A 19,305-nucleotide genomic window follows, 5' to 3' on the forward strand; every position below is an offset into this window, starting at 1 on the left:
TCATACTCTTAGCCATTTAATAGAGTCTTTAAGAGAGCCCCTCTTTCGGTGTTCTCACTAAATGTTTTTTGCCTTGTCAGTTCCCCTTACTGTTTTTCTCAGTTTGTGGAAATTAGCTCTTTTGAAGCAGCAGAAATACATAGTTTTGATTGGGGCTGTCCTTCCTTTACCCACGATGAATGCAATCAGGCCATGATTGCTTGTTCCCAGGCAACTACAAACTTTTAATTTAGTGATATCTACCATTTTTATCTATCACATTGAGGTTCAAATACTTATCTCTTGCGGTGTAGCATATCTATTGGGCTACAAAATTACCTTTTGCAAGATGTAGAAGTTATTAATGGCTTAGTAGAGTCTGCAGTTGAAGCTAGAAAAGGGCTACACGCTTGTTTCCTCACAAACAAGGAAGATCAGGATACTACACGTGAATAAATGTTTAATTCACGCCTGAATATTTCACCAGCTTCCGAAAACCTTTGCCAGACCTCAATCAGGCCTGAATTTCAATGGAAGACATGAGCTTTTGGGGGCATTGGTAGTTAATTTTTGGATGCTTTCAGACCTTCCTATGACAACAGCACTAACGCCTTTTGTCGCAATGAAAGCCCGATTGCTTTTTTTTTTTTTTTTAAAGTGGTAATAACTACAAGGAAATAAAGGGATAAGAATTAAGAAGGCCTGTGTCGCCTTGAATGGGGCTGGTGTCCTGGAATAAACTGGAATAAGGAGGTCAGCCACAACTCACCCGGAGGCCTTTAAACAGCCCTTAGCAGCCGACGGTGCCAGGGCGGGCATTGACGAGCAGCGGCAGGCAGGCCAGGGTCGCGGGGCTCTGGCAGGCAGCTGGCTGCCCTCAGGGACGGCCGGGCTGCGCCCGCTGCCGCCGCTCTCCCCCCCCCCCCCCCGGCAAGGGTTTTAAGGCACCGGGTCAGGCACCGAAACAAGTTCTGTCACAAGCAGCGACAGCAACGAAACCCCGACTTCGGAATAAGGGCAGCTCCCGGGCATTAAAAACTCCCTCCTCCCTTAGCGCAACCTCCCCGCTCCCCGCTCCGGGGCAGCCGGCCGTGCCCCCTCCCGCCGGAGGAGGCGGCTGGCGGCGGGCCAGTGGCGCCGAGGGTATTAATAGGCGGCCCGGAGGCAGCGGCCGGGTGGCTGCGGGGTGAAGGCTGCGGGCTCGGCTCGGCTCGGCCCCGGCGCGGCACATGGACGGCTCGGCGCGGGAGCGGCCAGGGCCACGCCGGGGAGGTGCCTCCTCTCCCCGCTGGTCCGCACCCGGCTCCCACCGCGAAGGCGAGATGGAGGGTAAACGCTGCCGGGGCCAGAGCCGCCTTCTCCCGCCTCTCTCCGCGCTTCAGCGGCGCTGCGGCTTTCTCCCTCCCTCCCGCCGCGCCGCGCCTCGCCTCGCCTCAGGCTGCGGCCGCCGGGGCGGCGCCCTCTGGGCCGGGCGGAGGGGCTCGGGGGAGGCAGGGGGAAGGGGAGCGCCTCGCTCCTGGCCCCGCTCGGGGCTTCCAGCCCTTTCCCCGGCCGACCGCCGGCCTGCGGGGTCCCGCAGCCGCCCCGCCGCGGCTGCCGGCGGGCCCGGGGAGGAGAGGGAGCTCGGGGCGGAGGAGCGAGGCAGGGTGGGTTCGCAGCCAAGGTGCGGGAGGGGTAGGGCTGCCTTCGGGAAGGGCTCCCGCCGGTTCGGAAACTTCCTCGGTCGGGTGTGGAGGTGAGCAGAAAGGCTGCCTGTCGAGTATTCATCTATCTATAGCCTCCTTTCGTTCAAGTGCAGCAGTAAGGCAGCCAGAACGGTTAATAAGGTACAGAGTTTGCAACAATTATTATAAAAGCATTGCAGCACAGTATTTTTGTTGAAGTAAATGATCTTTAAAGAGTGGTGCCTTTTATTTTAAATTTTTTTTTTTTTTTTTCCCAGGCACCAGCATAAAACAGGCATGCCCATACAGTGATTTGCTTTGGAGCAAAAGGTCTCGGGAAGGGAGAAGTTAATCCTGCTTTATAAATGTATTATCAAGTTAACTTGTTTACCTGCATTAGCAGGAAGGCCTTGCATCATTATGTAATGAGAAATAAAAGTTGCCCGTACGTTTATGAAAGTGGGCAACGTGGAAGTCCTATGGCTAATACAATAATGAGACTTCTGGAGAAACTTAGAAAATGCGGAGACTAAATTGTGGTATGCCTAGGCTTTGGGTATACCTTTATTTGCAAGGTTAAGAAATGAGGAATTCCACGGTCTTGTGAGTGGAAACTGGTTGCGAAGTCAGAAAATAGTAAAAGTGTGTGCAGATGGCTGTTCGCTCTCCCACAAGATCAATATTCTTGATAAGAATTTTTCCACTTACCCCAAATTGGGAATTTCTCATGAAAACAGTCAAAAAGGCTTGGACCTAGTATATTTCTTCTAGCTTTACCCTAAGCGTGGATGAGACACTAAAAAAGTTTTTACTCCCAGGTTGAGAAAGTCTCCTAGCTGGTCTCCCAGAATTTCAGTGTCTTGCATTCATGGGTGACCCAAGTCATTAGCGCTCTATTGGTGGAAAAACTCTAAACAAAAGAATATATTTGAAAGAAAACTGCAGAAACTTAGTATTTTAAGAACGATGGCTCCCTTTTGCTTGATTTAATATAAATTGAATGAGCATTGTAAAGTTACATGACAATTCTAGTGTGCAGTAAGTATGTTCCAGTGTTCATAGTAGTTTAAGGCTGTACTGTGCAAGTAACAACAGCTGTACTATGTGAGTAGCAGTACTGTATGAGTGACAGCAGCTGCAAAAGTGATATGCTTCAGATGCAGCTTATCGTAATACCCTCTGCCAAGACGACACCAAAGATAAGCTTCTGGTGGTCACTAAGACCAAGATCCCGGTGTTCCCTTTGGCTGGGTAGTAGTGTTCTTGTTCAAATATTGCCTGCAGTATGCTACCAAAAGTCTAATTTCCTTCCAAAACCATTGGCTTGTGTTGGTAAGATAGAATGTGTCTAGTGATAATAAGATCCCCACCCTCATTGCTGCAGATTTTCCAGTCTCTGCCTTATTCACAAGTAGCATCTGTAATTTCTGCCTACTCTATCTCTCATGAGGAATTTTTTACTCTCCCTGTTCTGTCTTCCCTTTACCTTTGGTGATTTGCTGTGTTTTCTAGCAGGTTCTGTCTGGTGGATGAACTTCATGTGAGTGGGATGGTGGAAGAAGTTGGGCTGCATTGTAGCCTTTTCTGTGTGTGTTGATTGTTGCCTTATTCGTGAATTCAGGTGGTTTGGGATCTGGGGAAAGATTTTGCTCTTGTTATCTTGAGCTGAGAAATGGGGCTCTTTGGTTCTTGAGGTGGTAAGTTCTTTGCTGCCTGCTGAAAGCTTTTTTTCGTAAGTGTGAGTCCACAGTGAAAAACAGACCTTCTGGGCTGGTATGTGCAGTTCTCCTTTCAGTACTGATTTTTTGTGCTCTTAGCTTTTAAGGTTATGTGGGAAAACATCTAGGAGACAAAAGACTGAAGTCACCTGCCTGTTGCAGCAGTATCATTGTGTTTGCTTTGCACAGCTGGAGCAGCTGGCAAAGTGGACACAGTTGGAGTGGAGACTTGGATGTGTATAGAGTGACCCTTGCAGTGGCTGTTGCGGTGAAGGCAGTGGGAGCACTCTTGGGGGGTGACATTGTTTGGTTTTTTGTTTTGTTTTGTTTGGTTGGGGTTTTTTTGTGGGGTTTTTTTGTTGTTGTTGTTTGGTTTTTATTTGTTCTTTCCTTTTTTAAACACCCTTAATGTATCTGAAAGTGAGCACTTATGAGGTTCATCTTGCTTGTTCCTAATTGAGCCTAATTTCTCTCAGACATTATCACTGCTGTCCATAAGGGCAGCCTTAATGACTGTGCAGGAAGAGGATTTTCTAGGCTATGCTTCCACTAACAAAAAAGATAGCAAAATCCCATTAATGAGAGGGGGCCAAGTTGTAGATTCCTGTTCCTAGCTGCAGAAATGGATCTTGACTGTCTATACCCTTCAGTCATTTGGCATCAGGGTCACTTTCAAAGGTTGTTTTGGCATGGAGAAAGCCTGGAGAATTCTGTATTTGGAGGAAAAAAAACTAGGTGAGATATTCCCTTGTAGGGCATAAAGGCTGAGTCTATTAAGCAGAGTCTCAAGCAAGTTACTAGCTCATAAAGTACAACAAACAGAGTCGGAGCTGGAAGCCACAAGAGTAAGGGAGCAACCAGCATTTAATGCAATATGCTGCTTTTTAACTTCTGAATTGCTGGCTGCTTGGTGTGTATATGGTATGTTTGGGGTGTTATGTGGTTGGTGTCTGTCAGCAAACTGGGGAGATGAGTCAGTAAACATTTATTTCATGTAAGATGTTGCTGTGTTGCCATCTCAAAACAGGTGTAATGTGAAGCATGGTAAAACATACTGGAAGTTAGGGTGACTTTCAGGCACTGGTAATGTGATACTGGTTAGTATTTTGGTCAGAGCAGAGGAATAGGATCTCTCCTGTGTCTTAAAATCTGATCTGATAAAAAAGATACTAGGATCTTTGCTAATATCACTTCATCAGAGGAAGGGAAACATAAGTTTGCAAGAAATGAAGTTTGCATCAAATAAAGCCATTCTGTGTGAGTGCGTTCATTGCACTTTAAAATTAATAAGAATTTTCTTGGCAGTTAAGCTCCTTCACTAAATGTTCATTAATTTGACATTTGAGAAGTTCAATAAATAATTTTTCTTTCTTGATTAAGGCATCTTTTAAGCTGTCACTTATACAACCAAGAATTGTCACTTTTTAATGCATTGGGAGATCTTGTTGCATACTGATTCAGCTATTATTGCCTATTAAACAGTTTAGATTTCATGTGCCTTAATTTCCCTGCCCTTGATTATTTTAAGCAGCCTGCTGCTTTAAAGACCATTTGTATTTCCATAAGCATTTATTACATGTTCAAGACAGAAAACATGGACACATTGAAATACATGTCTTTGTATTTCTCTGACTCCCCCCCCCCCATCCGATTTGCAATAGTCAGGCCTAATGCTCATCCCAAATATTTACAAAAACTACCTCTTCAGGCTTTGCAAAAATCAGATGTTAAATTTCTTATGGACTTTTTTGCTTTTTCTCGTGTCACAATGACACAAACTGCAGAGGTTGTTGGAGGTAGTTGTTTGTAAAGCATTGATCACTCAAGGATGCTCAGCAGGACATGACTAAATTGGGGCCATTTACCCCCTTTTTTGTTCTCCTACCTGTGCATACAAGTTATCTTTTTTTAACATTAGTGGGGTTTATACATGTGCAATGAGGGAATAATAAATTTAAATACAAATGGTTGTTGCTTTGTGGCATGTCAGTGGAGGTTGTTTTTGTTGATGATTATTGTCAGGGCTAGTCTAAGGGTAGTAAAAGGTGGCTTTGACCTGGTTCACATGTATGTATGTCCATCTCTATTACTGTTTCTTGAGTATATATGATCTTGATTTCTTTTTTTTTAATGAAAAATTTGTGAAGTGTCAGCAAATAGAGGTGTCTTTAAAGAAGTCATCACTAGACCAGAGGTTTTTCAGTGCTGTAAATATGAGGAAAGTGGTTCTTAGTGACCAAGGTCTTTTGTCAGCGAAGTAGCAATAACTCTACAAAGTAGCTGGTTAAATCTAGATAATTTGGAAGAGCTTTTGGCTCTAAAGCTTGGATGTCTCTGCCCTTTGTCACGTCTCACCTTATGTAAGCTGAAAAGCCTCATAAATATGATCTTATCCATTGGCAAATGTCAGGGTTTCAACAAGAAAGGTTGTCTCATAAGCAGCTTGGTGTCCCGCTGCTAGTTACACTGCAAGATGGCTTGTGTCTCATTGAGCGTCTTAAACTCATTTTTCTCAAACAGACCTACTCCATTGTTCAGGGATTATTGAGCCCCCTTTGGGGCCAATGTATCATGTTAAAAAGCTGTTACACCTGCCTGAAGGGGAAAGAGTAAGCAACAAATACTGTATGTACCTGGTATTTGGTTGCAGTGCTGATGCTGATCTCAGATGACTGATTAAAGTTTTGGCATGGTCAAAAAAACCCCAAATAAGTTATCCATCTTCTGCCTGCCTTAGAGGAAAAATGGAAGACGTGGGTGCAGTGAGACTGTAGGTAGTGTGGGCATTCTGTTTGGGCCTCTTTCAGCTGCTTTGCTGGGGCAGGGATCATATGGTCTCATTGGTGAGTCCTAGCACGCATAGCATGGTCAGATCTGTGCTTCTACCAGGCATCATCCAGGCTGCTGCCCTCAGAAAGGACTGCCAGTGTCTTCTCCTGGCACTTGCTAATGTGTGTTGTCACCCAGCAGCTTGGCCTCTTGCAGCTCTGGAGGGGTTTCCCAAAACCACATAGGGAATTGGGGCAGGCATGATCTGAAGTGATGGGTCCAGAGCCCTGCTGGGTCCCTCATCTGTGTAACTGGTCTCTGCTGATCTGACCAGCAATGTTACAATAGTTTGTGCAAGGCAGCTTGTTCCATTTTGAAAGTGGATTGAACTACTTTGCTATACGTAATATGCTAATAAATTATGTCTACGTAGAAACTAGTTCAGAGGACCGAGTGGGCTGGAAAGTTACATCCTGATTTACTGTGCACTAGCTTCTCCCTGTTAGTAAATAAGGGCATATCTCAGACCAATGTTGTAGATGTAAGTTAGTGAGCAGTAATTGGAAATCCTTTGTAGGAAACGGAAAATATGGAAGAGTTTATGACGTTAACAAAAAGTGAGAGGAAAAAAGTTGTTTTGACTGTAACTTGAATATAGAGGTAAAACTTCCTAAAATGAAATTTAGACTTTTCATCTATTTTTACGTTTTAACTTGCACTGAATCCCAGAAAACTCCGTTTTAGTAAATTACTGCTTTCTTAGTTGATTTTTGAAAGACTGGAGTTAAAACTTTTTATATTATGACTAAAAATATAGTTCTTGCATGAAATTAGAGGCTGTTGTGGACTTTTAAATGAAGCTGCAGGACTTCCATTTAGAAAAAAACCCAATTGTATTTTCACTTCAATTTTTTCCAGTGGGAAGCAGAGAAATCTCAGGGATTCTTTATATTCTATGTGGGTCACACATATATTCATCACTTCTGTCTGAACTCAGCCTCCTGAAGTTGTTAACTTTGCTATCCCATGCACAGTCCCTGTGATTGACTTGGATGTTGCAAATATATTCATTTTTCCACAGAAAAAGGAACGTTCATTAAATGTTCATTATCAGTGTGCAACTTCTAATTAAAATAAAAGCCATTTTGTTTCTCAGATGCTTCCTACACTGTTGGCAGATGTTAAAAATTAGAACATGTGAGTTGAGAGAATCTCATTGGGGTCAGGGAGCTGGGATTTCCATTTCATAGCTGGCATCTGCCGTTTCTCAGTTTCGCGTCAAGGTGAATTCCAATTCTCCACAGCCTTTCTTCCTAATTGGAAATGTTACAGCATGAGTCATTCCTGCAGTTACTTGGTTAGGGCATTGAGAAGCTGTTATTAAATATTAACATTAATTCCTGAGGTTTGGCTGCATAAAAGTTTCTGATTCTTGTTTCTTAACTTTTGTCAGCTTTTTTTTTTTTTTTTTTAGCATATCCTGCCTAGTACTGTTGTGTATAGCAAGCGCTTGGCACGCAGTGAATGGGCACAACATGTCATGAGCATTGAACTAATACAGGTGCCCCCTCAGGATGCTGGAAACATCTCTGAAAACAGAACCTCTCTCCTAGTGCGGACCTTGCATTCCCTGTCAGGTATTAATTGCTGGGGCTCCTCTCCGGATTTCTCTCTCTCCTCCCAACCTTTCCTTTCAGAAGGGGAAATTTAGGTGTGGAACAGAGAATAGGACCCGTTTGTTGTACTGTTGCCTTTCAGTGCTAGCAGTGTGCCCAGAGTCTATTGAGGGGCCTTTGAGCCTGGACACAAGCACTTTTGTTTCCCTCAGTCCGGCTCTGTAAAGGTCACGTTTGCATTTTCACAGTCAGAGGATTCCTGGGGGGGGGGCGGGAGGCTGTTGCAGACCTTCTGAAGGGGAGCACCCAACTTGTTCCCTGTCCACAGGCCTGGTCCATAAACCTGCAAAACAGGAACGTGTAATATAGGGGCAATTGCATGAGCCCTACCATACCTGTGCCTACTTTTTTTTTTTCATATGGATGGCTTTTGTCAGGACACCAAGTCAACTTATATACTGGATTCTAAGAAACCTGCATGTCCTTTACTTGGCAACAGGCCTGGGAAATCAGTTTACTAAGAAACTATGTATTTTGCCTTAAAACTGGAGTGGCTTTGCTTTAGTCATAGACATACAGAAAGTGGTGATTAAAGAAACAAATTGTCTTTAAAGATTATGTATGCCAAGGGCCTCAAATTGCTGCATAGTATGGGACAGGTTTGTGTTTTAATACTTTGATACATGATATGGCACCACAGTAATCCATTAAACATGGTGGTGTGGAGTCTTGACACTGAAGTTCACTTGTTTTCTTTTTTCTGGACACACTGAAAGAAAATACTGAGGTCTTCTGAAAGAAGAACCATGACTAGATCATGCAGAATGAGAAATTTAAGATTTGTTTCTGATTAATGCTGGCAATTATTATTGTATTAGTTACAAAGCAGAAATTGGCCTTTGGTCAAAGCCAGCCTTTTGCGTTTGCTTGAATAGTCAGTGGTACTAGTACAGTGTAAACTGAACAGGATTTGGCTCTGGCATTCAAGCACAAGCTACTCTTTCACAACCACCCCCTTCTGTTTCTGTCTTTTCCTTGTGAGCAGTAAATCTTTCTGGGCATTTTATTCTACTCTCCCAAATGTTGTCAGAATGTGCCAAGTACAAGGCTCCAGTTTCTTTTTGTAGTGCAAGAATTCAGCAGTGAAAGTTTCTATATGTTTATGGAAACACAGATGCAGCTTTTAAAATACTTGGTAGTGCTTGCATAAAGATATAGAAACATCTGAAGAAAATGTTTGTCTTTCTGTACTTTATTTCATCTCCAATTAATTTGTTTTCTGCTGGGAAAATAATATTGATCATAAAAATGAAATGCTGGTTGGAAATCCTTCGGCTTCTGTAATAGAATATTTCATTCGGGATGAAATGTGAGAATTACAGGCTTCATTCTGCCTCTGCTGAAGCCAGTGGCTAAATGCCCAATTGCTTTCAATTGGAGCAGGATCGAGTCGTCTTTTTTGCTGAAGGATATCTTGAACAGTCAATAATCCTTAATCTCTGATTTAAAGCACTTCCATTTGGTGAAGTTTCAGTTCTGTTTTAAGCCTGGAGCCATTTGGCTGAAATTGCATTTGATATACTTTCTGGAAGTCTGTTTTTCTGAGTCTGCTTAGGAGTCTGTTTCTGTATTCTTAAATAGAAAAGAATATATTTATTGCAGCCACATCTCTAGATTGTTTGCCTATCATGTTTGAAAACAAAAAATGTATATGTGACAAGATGCTGTTTCGATGAAGTAGGCTCAATGTGGAACATTCCCTTAGTGCAATGAGGTATGTTTGAGACAGATATGTAAAAGGCCCCAAATTCTTGGAAAATAATGTTTTGAGCATTTGAGGTAAGATTTTTTTTTTAAAGAGACAACACATTATCAGCTCATAAAGATAGTGTGTGAGTTTCTTAGATTGGTCGCCGAGCTTTGAGAAGGTGTTAAAATTACGCTATTTAACTTGGGTACTGTGATACAAAGTGAACCTTGAATCTTTCTGGAGGTTCACCCATCTAAAACATAATAAATTGGTCATAGATCTTTTAAAAAATGTGATAAAAGGAAAAAAAATGTTATGGAAATTCAGACTTTTGTCATCTACTTAGTTTTCCTCTTCAAGGTTATTACTGCAACCAGGAGGAAACACATTTATGTTTCACTAAAGAAGAGTTTGGAATTCTCATAAGAACTCCAGAAGTCAGACAGTTACAAGTAGAAGATTAAGTATCACAGGATTTGCAGTAAAATCATGAGGGATGGGAATAGTGTATATATCCACCAGTGGTTTGCAAAACCTGAAGTCCTTTGCCTTGGAAAATGTGTATGTTTGGGGCTTGATTTAGATGCTGATTGTGAAATAGTTGTTCCTATTAATTTCTAGTAATAGTCTTATGGTGTGTTCCAGGGTAGAATTCAGCTCAGCAAGTTCAGATTGAAATGGTAAGTGATAACCAAAAAATTATTGAGAAAGTGGTAAATAATTGCAAAGTGTATTATTTAATGAAATATAATGTGGGCTAAGTCCTGAACTCTTTGCTGGAGCCTTACACAGGTAAATTGCTGTTGAAATGAAGGCTCTTTTCCCTCCCTTCTTTTGACCCTTCTGCTTTGCCTTTCGCTTTCATAGACTGTGCCTGAGGCCCAGCATTAGATGTGTTGGGACTAGGGGTAGACTATCACCTATTTTCCAGAGGATCCCTTCTTCCTCAGGCTCCACAAAGTGTCCTGTGGAGACTGTAAAACTCTGTGTAGAGGTGAACAGACCTGCTTCAAACAGGGAGCTGTTGTTAGACCCATGACCCAGCCCCCTAAAGACGTGGCAGAAAAAGTAATGTAAAGTCTGCTTTTGCTTTTCACAGAATCCCTGGAAGAGATCATGTAAAGTCATGGAAGTACTAGTATCACATCTCTGTGCAAAAGTGTCAGAAATAGGGCTGATGGAGTTACCAACAGAAAGCTTTTGCACAGCTCTGGTTCTAGCAGAGACCTGAGAGGTGGAGCACAGCAGAAAAAAGGAGTTAGTGAGGTTGGTGAGCTCCACCATCTATTCTTCTTGTAACCAAAGGAAGTATTAACATCTGTGCTCTGCGATAGATATTAATCTCCCATGTAGTTTTTTTTAGATCCTGTCCTCTTTTCCATAGAAAGAAAACACCTTTGACATACATGGAGATGATAGCATCTTCAAGTGATGTCAAGGCTGAGATTCTTTTTTGTGTTTATGTTGAACTCTGGTTAGTACTTAAGGCAGCTATTTATGCATCAAATAACTAACTCTCAATCCAAAAATAGTGCCTGTTCTGTCTGCCCAAAGACCTGATGCCTTCCAATTCCTTGTTAATACCTGGTGGTTTAAGTCTTGTGAAGTTGACCTACTAGCTTGTGTTTTCAGAGAGAAACCTCTAAGACTTTTTCAAAGCTGCAATTTCTGTACAGTGCCTCTGCTGTGGTGTGCTGGGAAGCATGATAAGAATTGACGTTTTTGATGTCTGTGATTTTCCCTCTTTGCCTGTTGAAGATGTAATACTGTTTATCTGCTTGTTCTGTATCTCTCCCACAAGAACATTTATGCCTCTCCTATAACAATGTGCCGAAGGCTACTCTGTTCAGCAAAATATAGTATATTGCTCCTTTGGATTAAAAATAGAAGTAATTTCAGAAATGCAGAGGGTGGGGGGGGGTCTCATTTTTGTCATCAGTGTTATAGGAAGCCTGAGGTTCCATCTCATGTTGGAATTTTATCTTGTTTGTCATATCTCTCCTGATAAGTGAAAGTGAACTGAATAGCTTCTCTGAGTCATCAGTAAATAAAAGATCATGGGATTGGCAGGATTTCTTTCAATCAATGAACCTCGAAGTCATGCACCTTTCTACGCAGCATTGTTCTTTGATGTCCTCCTGCGCATGAGGAACTGTAATTATTATAAGCATGATGAATGTGTCAGACTGCAGTGTCTGGCAGTCTTCTGGAAATTCAGTTGTTTGTTTAGACCTGTGAAGAAGCTACCTTTCTTCTGTACTTTGTAACTGGAGTAAAAAGTAAAGCAGAAGATAAAGTTGGTTTGGGTATAGAACTTTCTCCTTCATACATCTTTACCCTTCCACCATCCTCACTGTAGATAAAGATGACCCTTCAAGGCAATGCTGCCTGGCTTCATAGATCTTAGCTATTCTAGGGCGAGATCAATGGACAGATGCTGTCTGTAAGCCAGATAATTTGAATATGGTAGTTACCGCTTCTCCTTTCAGCGCTATACTGTTTCAAATGTCTCTTCCCCTGATATCTCCAAATGTCTCACTTTCGTCTTTGTCCTCACCTTGATTAAAACTGGAGTCCTGATCTTACCATATGAAATCAATACATGAAATAGATACGTAGTTGACGCTATTGGCCAGTGTCTTACAAGCATCTTGGATGTGCTTTCAGAGGTAATGTAAAGGAGGAAGTAGCGATGTGTTTATGGAAAACATCAGGAGAGTAGTCTAGTGGATAAAGGTGAGGCAGAGGAAAGAGGTCATTGTTGAAGTGAATAAACAAGATAATCTGCACAGCAAATTACTGTAATTAGTGACTGAGGGCACATAATAGGATGAGGGGAGAAAGGAGAGAAGTACAGGTATGTGATATTGACAGTAATCTCAAAAGGTTTTATCTTCATGGAGCATGGATCAGTGAAACACTCTGCAAAGGATGCAGAAGACTCAGAGCAATAGGACTGGCTGGTGGGAAAGAGCAGCATAAAGATATGGGAAATGAAACTAAAAATTATTTCATGAAAAACGGGGAGCAGGAGGGATAACGTGGAGGGAAACATTTTCAGCTGAGAAAAATGCCTATTATCTTGCACTTTATTTCTCTTTATCCATCTGTATCATATTCCAGGCCAGAACTGTATTTTCCTCTGTGTTTAGAAGATGCCTTTCATGCTTTTGTATGCTACAGAAAGCAGTAGATACCATACAGTAGGCTGTTATTACCTACATAATAACAATCTAGGTTTGAAGTAACACATTGGGGTTTTCTGTCTGTAAAGATTCTTCCACCAAAAGCTAGGATTTTTGTACGTGTGTAGAGTCCGTGTGTATTTTTTCCTTAAGTTGACTAAATCTTCAGAGATGAAAGAATATTTTTTTTTCGTTTATGATTTAGTTGTCCAGGCCTTGCTCTAAAGGTGAGTTATTTATCTTACAGATGGCATTTGCAAACAGGAGATGCTCCAGAAGAAGAATGCTGTTTTGGTGGATGGGGTCATCCTAAATGGTCCAATAATGGACTCAAAAGCAGGAGAGAAGTTTGTGGAAGAGGCCTGTAATATTATAATGGAAGAAGTCATCCAGAAAGCTGATGATGTAACAGAAAAGGTAAAGCCATAGAGTGTTGTTGAGCATTTATAACAGAGAAAATGAACAATAAACCAATTTTTTTTCTAAGCTGTATTTTATTGCACTTTAGAAGCAGTTTTGAGGCTTACATAGTCTGTGCCTGGCTCTGAAATAAAAAGACAGCCTTACAAATTAAGAGAGATCGCATTATAAAATCTTTCAATAACATAATTAGTGTACATATTTTCCAGAAAATAATGATTTTTTTAATCTCGGAGTACAATGGGCACTTTCTTTGACATGACAAGTGGGTGTAGTGTTTTTCTTGTTTGGGATGGGGGGCGTTATTTGTTTGCTCCTGAGGGGCACTGGTATTGGAGAAGGAGGAACAGTGGATGTGGTACCAGTGTGGAAGGGCAACATTATGAGATTGCTGTGGTTTTCCCAGAAACACTGCTTAAGAGGCTGTATGGGGAAAGGAGCTGCAAATGAACCGGGCTTGCCTTTGAGCATGCACTGGTTGCTCCCACCCCTCGGCAGAACAGCATCTGAAAATGCTGTGATTACAAATCCTTAACTAAGGACAGAATCTGACCTGCAGGTCTCTTGCTTTTCTGCCTTCCAGCATTCCCCAGTCTAATTTTTATGGTCAAGCAATGCCCAACACACAATAAAACCTAGATCCCATGAGACCAGTTTACCAGAGATATTTTGTGGTGGCATGCTGCCCTGCAATGGGCAGTTTTGTGAAACCAGTGCTGAATGTGGTGCTTACTTTGTACCTTTATGACCTCTTCCTCTTGGCTCACCTGTTCACTGCTGGTGTCTCCCCCTCTCCCCATCACTAGGTTTGTGAGTGGCGAGCCCCCGAAACATTGAAGCAGATTCTTGACCTGGAAATGAGGGACACTGGAGAATCTCATCAGAAACTCTTGCAACTCTGCCGGGATGTTATACAATACAGCGTCAAAACCAGTAGGAATGTGATTTCTAGTGAAGTTATGTTGTATGCTGACTTAGGAAGACAGGATAACGTTTACAAAGTTTTGTCACCTTTTGGGAAACTGGGGGTGTGAATGTTTGTTTTCTGCCTGCCTATACAACTATGCAAACATCTGGCTGTGTTCCTGTTGTTTGACTGAATGCTGGTCACTACAGGTTTGACTAAAATGTGTAATCATGGCAAACTAATCGAAAACTAGTTCCTATAATGCCATTGACATTAATGGTAGATTCTGTCATTTTGAAGTCTTGAGAAAGTCACCTAGACAGCTATGATATAACAGTCTAGCAAAACAGGTAGGAGAAGGACCTTTGGGTGTCATTTACTGCTGTCTGGGTGGTGAGGAGTGGGGTCGCTGTCATTGCCCTCATGCATTCTTAGTGACGATTACCCTACATTTACTATTGTTCTTTTTGAGCAATAGGGTGTTAATTTGCTGATAGGCAGTAATTCCTGTTCCAGACACTGTGAGAAGAGCACCAGCAACGTTTCAGAGACAGTATACCACATTTCTGTAGGGTTAGTTCTCTACAGCTAACCTTTCTTCAGCATGTGTAGTATAATTCAATCTTAGCAAAATGGGACGAACAACATCTGTTCAGGAAACTGCTGTGGATCAGTAGCTCGGGATTTCAGATGTGGCTTAGCTTAGGCTGTGTTTTGGAAAGTGAGAATGACATTTGATATAGTTAGTTGTGGATTTCCAGGGCATGTTCCTTGATACAGTCACTGTTGCAACAAAGTAGAACCGTAAAATAATTTTGAGAGTGAATGCATGCCTTTGAAAACCACAGAAAAGTAGCAATACTGATCTACAGGGGGAGTGCACTAATAATACGCAGATATAATTACTGAGTTACTGGAAGGTGTTCTGTTTATCTTACTTTTGCAAATTGGCTTTAGATTTTCATTTGTTACACTATGTCACCTTAGAAAGGGTATTGTATATAAAAATATGCTGTGCAAATAGTCTTTAATCTAAGTATAAACATTTATTGAAGCCCCAGATATAATATAAATGGAGCCATACAGTTTACCTGATTTTGCATGTAAAAGTACTATGCTGTGCATTAAAATTTAGGTGGTGATCCCGCTGCTGAACTGACTTGTTTCTATAGTTAGTGATGGTATAGAATTTTCTCGCAATTGGTTATATCTCGGTGTTTTGAGGCAGGTAAACAAATTCTCTTAACTTGTCATTTTAAGTCTGCAGCAAGTTTTTCAAAGATGTTAAACTGCCTCTCTCTCTCTCAATACTGAGGCTTTGGTGGGAGCATAGGCACAGCTGCCTGGGATCAGCAGGTTCCTGTATTCTATTGCTTACCAAAATTTGGCTGAGCATCCATTGTGGCCTCAAGATAGCTGTTAAAAGCCATGGTGTATACTCAGTTGTCAATTCCTTTTCTTTTTTTTTTATTTGTAAAACTTGTGAACAACCCACATTCATTCTGTGCACTATTTATATCTCTCAAACCTTGTTTTGGGACCTGAAAGTGCTTATTAAATTTACTTTCAAGGGATTGTCTAATCTAAGGAAAGGACAGTAAGTCCAGAAAATACTGAGAGAATGATGGAGTGAATTGTGATTTGCAGTGATCAGTGTTCAACCGAGAGGGCCTGTGATATATTTTCTTTTCATGTATGTCCTGTCACTGCTTGCTTTTCATCTCTATTTTCAGGTCACCCAAGATTTTTCAACCAGCTGTATGCTGGAATAGATTATTACTCATTAGTGGCTCGTTTCATTACAGAAGCACTGAACCCAAGTGTGTAAGTGTATTTCATTGTCCTCTTGATGATGAATTAGCATGCTTTTTGGAATAACAGCTTTTTTTGCACCCTACCCCCTTCTAACTTCTGTTTTCAGTGTTACAGAGGAGGTAGGAATTGTGCAAGAATTTGGGAGAGAAAACAGTCTGGATTGGCTGAAGAGCTAACCAGAAGGTTGGCTAATCTGATGAGGCCTTTTTTTCTAGTTTGTGAGGTGGGGTTTAAGAGGAGAGATCTTTGTTTTTCAATGCTTTTAAACCTAGACTTTTATCTTACTTAGTGCATAAAAATGAATTAATTAGACTTATTCAGTTTTCATTTCCTTTGAAGCATTCTGCACAGAGTTGAATGCAAATGGTTACCTGTCTGCTGTTTACTTGCAAATGTAAAGCCTAAACAAAAGCCTAAACAAAAAGTAATTGTTGTTTGCAATAGATCATTATAGCTGAAATTTAAGCCCATGACCTACATTAAAAGCAAACTCTGATGTATTACTTTGAGAGTGGAAGTGTCAATGTGATGCTGTCAGGAACTAAGCAATTGCTCTACTGGGTCAGATCCATAGTGTTTTTAGTTTAGAGTTCTACTGCTGATGGTGGTCAGCTTCTGATAGATTAAAGTGCAAGAAACCTTCATCTTCATCTAGTTTTAGCAATATTCTGTGGCATGAGTTCTTTAGTCTTAATACCAATCATGATGCTTTTATTTTTGTTCAGATATACATATGAAGTATCCCCTGTGTTTCTGTTGGTGGAAGAAGCAGTCATCAAGAAAATGATTGAGTTCATAGGCTGGGAAGAAGGTGATGGTATATTTAATCCAGGTAGGAACAGTTCAGATTTCAAGCTGAGTCATTATAAACCAACTAATACCAGTAGTTCCGTGAATATTGGATTCATGTAGAATATTTGAAAATGCATGCAAAAATCCAGTGATGCACACACAGAGCTATTTAATCCAGGCTTATTTTACGTGTTTCTAGTAATAATTCTGTGAATCTGATCAGCGAATGAATGAAAACAGTTCTACATTAAATGTAATTATGTGGAAATTAATTGTTTGTAACTGATGCCCTTCCTGACCTTATTAACAACAATACCAACAGCCTCACCGGACTGAGTCAAATTGGTTGACAGACAGGGAGCTGATTTACATGCTATACACCAACCAGTGGTGCCTGAGGGCACTTATCTGTGTATCCTGCATATCAACTGTGGGAGCCAGAGTTTATCTTAGTGAGAGTGTCATGAGCTTAACTCCTTTGAGTTTTGATAGTTTTATTAAAAGTTGCGATAAGGCCAACCAAACATACTTCTTAAGCTTCTTGATAAGTCACGGTTTTCAAATGTTCTGTAAAACAGCGTTCCAGCCCACTGTATTGAAATAATGAAGCATAATGATTTTATTCCACAGATTATTCAGATAACAAATTAGTAGGCTAGATGTGAAGCTTTTCTATCTAATTTGGGGGTGAGAAGAGAAACTAAGTGAGTAAATGGATTTAACCCCCCCACCAAAACAAAGTCAGTAATTCTAGCCTACATGTAAGTAGTAGAAAAATAAACAAACTGAAATCCCCTAATTATTTTTTTAAAAAATATATTAAAGGTATGGATTTTTTTTTCACATCAGATTTGATGTGTATTTTCAGTGGAATCCTTGCTTTTATGGCAGACTTTCTTAATTAAAACTTACTGAGATACTGTTAAGATAAATGAATTGTACTTTTTTGTGCTAGTTTTATGTAAGGGCGTTTCTTATTATTTTGGTTTTGTTATTTTAAGTGAATGAAACCTGTCCAGATCTTACCTTGCAGATCTTCCAGTTCCCACTCATTGTGGGTTTTTTTTTTCTAATGGCTTTTTTCTCCCTGTAATCTCTGAGGCCTGGTTGCCCAAGAGATCTCCTAGGCTCCGTACGGTGCAGCCACAGCTGAGCTCAGTGTGGGCAGCTGAGCTGGCACTGCTTCAGTGTAAATGGGAAGGAGCTGTTGCAGGGTATTCTTTGTTGGGGAGGACTGTTCGGGCACAGTTCTTATTCTTCAGGAAATATCCCCAAAGAGCATTCAAACATGCTCTGTTTCCACGCATGCTGCAGAACCCAAAGTTCATTTTATGTCTGTAGGCTTTTGGGGAGGAAATAAGCTAGATGGATGCATTTATAGGAAAACTGTATGTTTGGGGTTTTTTTCCCTAATAGGTCAAGCACTCAGACACAGGACAGATGCCAGGACTGTGGCTAATATGATATTTGTGTCTCTTTCTGCAGGTGGCTCTGTTTCTAATATGTATGCTATGAACCTAGCAAGATACAAATTTTGTCCTGAGATAAAGGAAAAAGGACTTTCAGGTTTGCCAAGACTAGTCCTGTTCACTTCAGAAGAGGTAAAAGCAAAACAAAAAAGCTTTTTGAACTTTATTTTTCAGTGGCTGCAAAATTATATCATTTGCATATCTGATGGGGCACTGGTACAATAAATTTGTCATCTGTGTATGATGCGGAATATTGGAGCTAAATGGAGAAGTCTGATAGTAAATTTCCCTGCAGAAGCTTCCGTGCTTTCAGAAAACAAACACAGATGTTCCTGCTCTTGGAAACTGCTGATCTAAGAATAGGTTTTATGTGGGGCAAACCTGAAGCAGAATGCATGTGGTCTGTTGTGGAGGTCTGCAGCGTTTGATTTCCCACAGCATGGGAAGTCTAGCAGGAACCATAGGTTTTGGATGTCAAAGTTGTTTTCTGCAGGTTTAATTTGTACTAAGCTGAGCACTTGTGGACCTGTGAGATGACTCTCTGCAGCTCCCACTCTGCCGTATGTCTGCATACAGATTGGTTGTGGTACAGAACCAAACCCACCATAAAGCATTTCAGAAAAAACTGCTTGGTCTTCAGACAGTTCTTCTTTAAATAATTGAAAATATGTGGCTAGTTTTCAAGTTTTTTAATATCTGTCCAAACTGCCTGTGGGAGTTATATTCATACATTTCCTCTGAAGCTGATTTTTGGAGGCTTTTTTCTTTCACCTGTCCCTCCAATTTTAAGAGTTTATCATTTGATTAGTACAGAGTTATTATTAATTCTGACTCCACTATTTAAAGGCCCCAGTGGAAGCGAGAACCTTGTTGTACTAGGATGTATATAGTTACTAGAATAATTTTAGTTCTTAAGTTTATGCTCCAAACAGTTTGCAGTGTAAATAGACAAGAGGCTTATTTTGAAGAGGCCGGAGGGATGAAGGCATCACATAAGTTGTTCAAGACAGCACACATTTTGAATCCAAATGTCATAAATAAAGGGATATTTTTTTTCCTGGGCAAAATGTATTTAGGTTTTTTCTTTCTGAAAAGTGTGTATATGAAATGACATGCCAGTTCATACTTAATCCATCACATCTTAAAAATAGCTAAGGAAGAAAAATTGAGGTTGAAACATGTTCTGTTAATGCTTTTGAGGTGAAGCATGTAGAATTTCTA

The 19,305-nt window shown here is 41.0% G+C and overlaps 1 protein-coding gene across 2 annotated transcripts in view; it reads left to right on the plus strand.

Annotated features, from left to right (window-relative positions):
* Window positions 1-1,141: 1,141 nt before the first annotated feature.
* GADL1 (glutamate decarboxylase like 1) overlaps window positions 1,142-19,305 on the plus strand; it is an 86,106-nt gene continuing 67,942 nt past the window's right edge. Inside the window, exons 1-6 of one of the 2 annotated variants that reach the window (XM_052797502.1) lie at window positions 1,142-1,308; window positions 12,929-13,098; window positions 13,908-14,034; window positions 15,742-15,832; window positions 16,549-16,655; window positions 18,101-18,216. In XM_052797502.1, coding sequence (XP_052653462.1) covers window positions 1,209-1,308; window positions 12,929-13,098; window positions 13,908-14,034; window positions 15,742-15,832; window positions 16,549-16,655; window positions 18,101-18,216 — 711 coding nt within the window. In that variant the 5' untranslated portion in view covers window positions 1,142-1,208. The remainder of the gene's footprint in view (window positions 1,309-12,928; window positions 13,099-13,907; window positions 14,035-15,741; window positions 15,833-16,548; window positions 16,656-18,100; window positions 18,217-19,305) is intronic. The other variant, XM_052797510.1, reaches the window with a different exon arrangement.

Source organism: Harpia harpyja, chromosome 1, assembly GCF_026419915.1.
Source record: "Harpia harpyja isolate bHarHar1 chromosome 1, bHarHar1 primary haplotype, whole genome shotgun sequence".
NCBI classification, from domain to species: Eukaryota; Metazoa; Chordata; class Aves; order Accipitriformes; family Accipitridae; genus Harpia; species Harpia harpyja.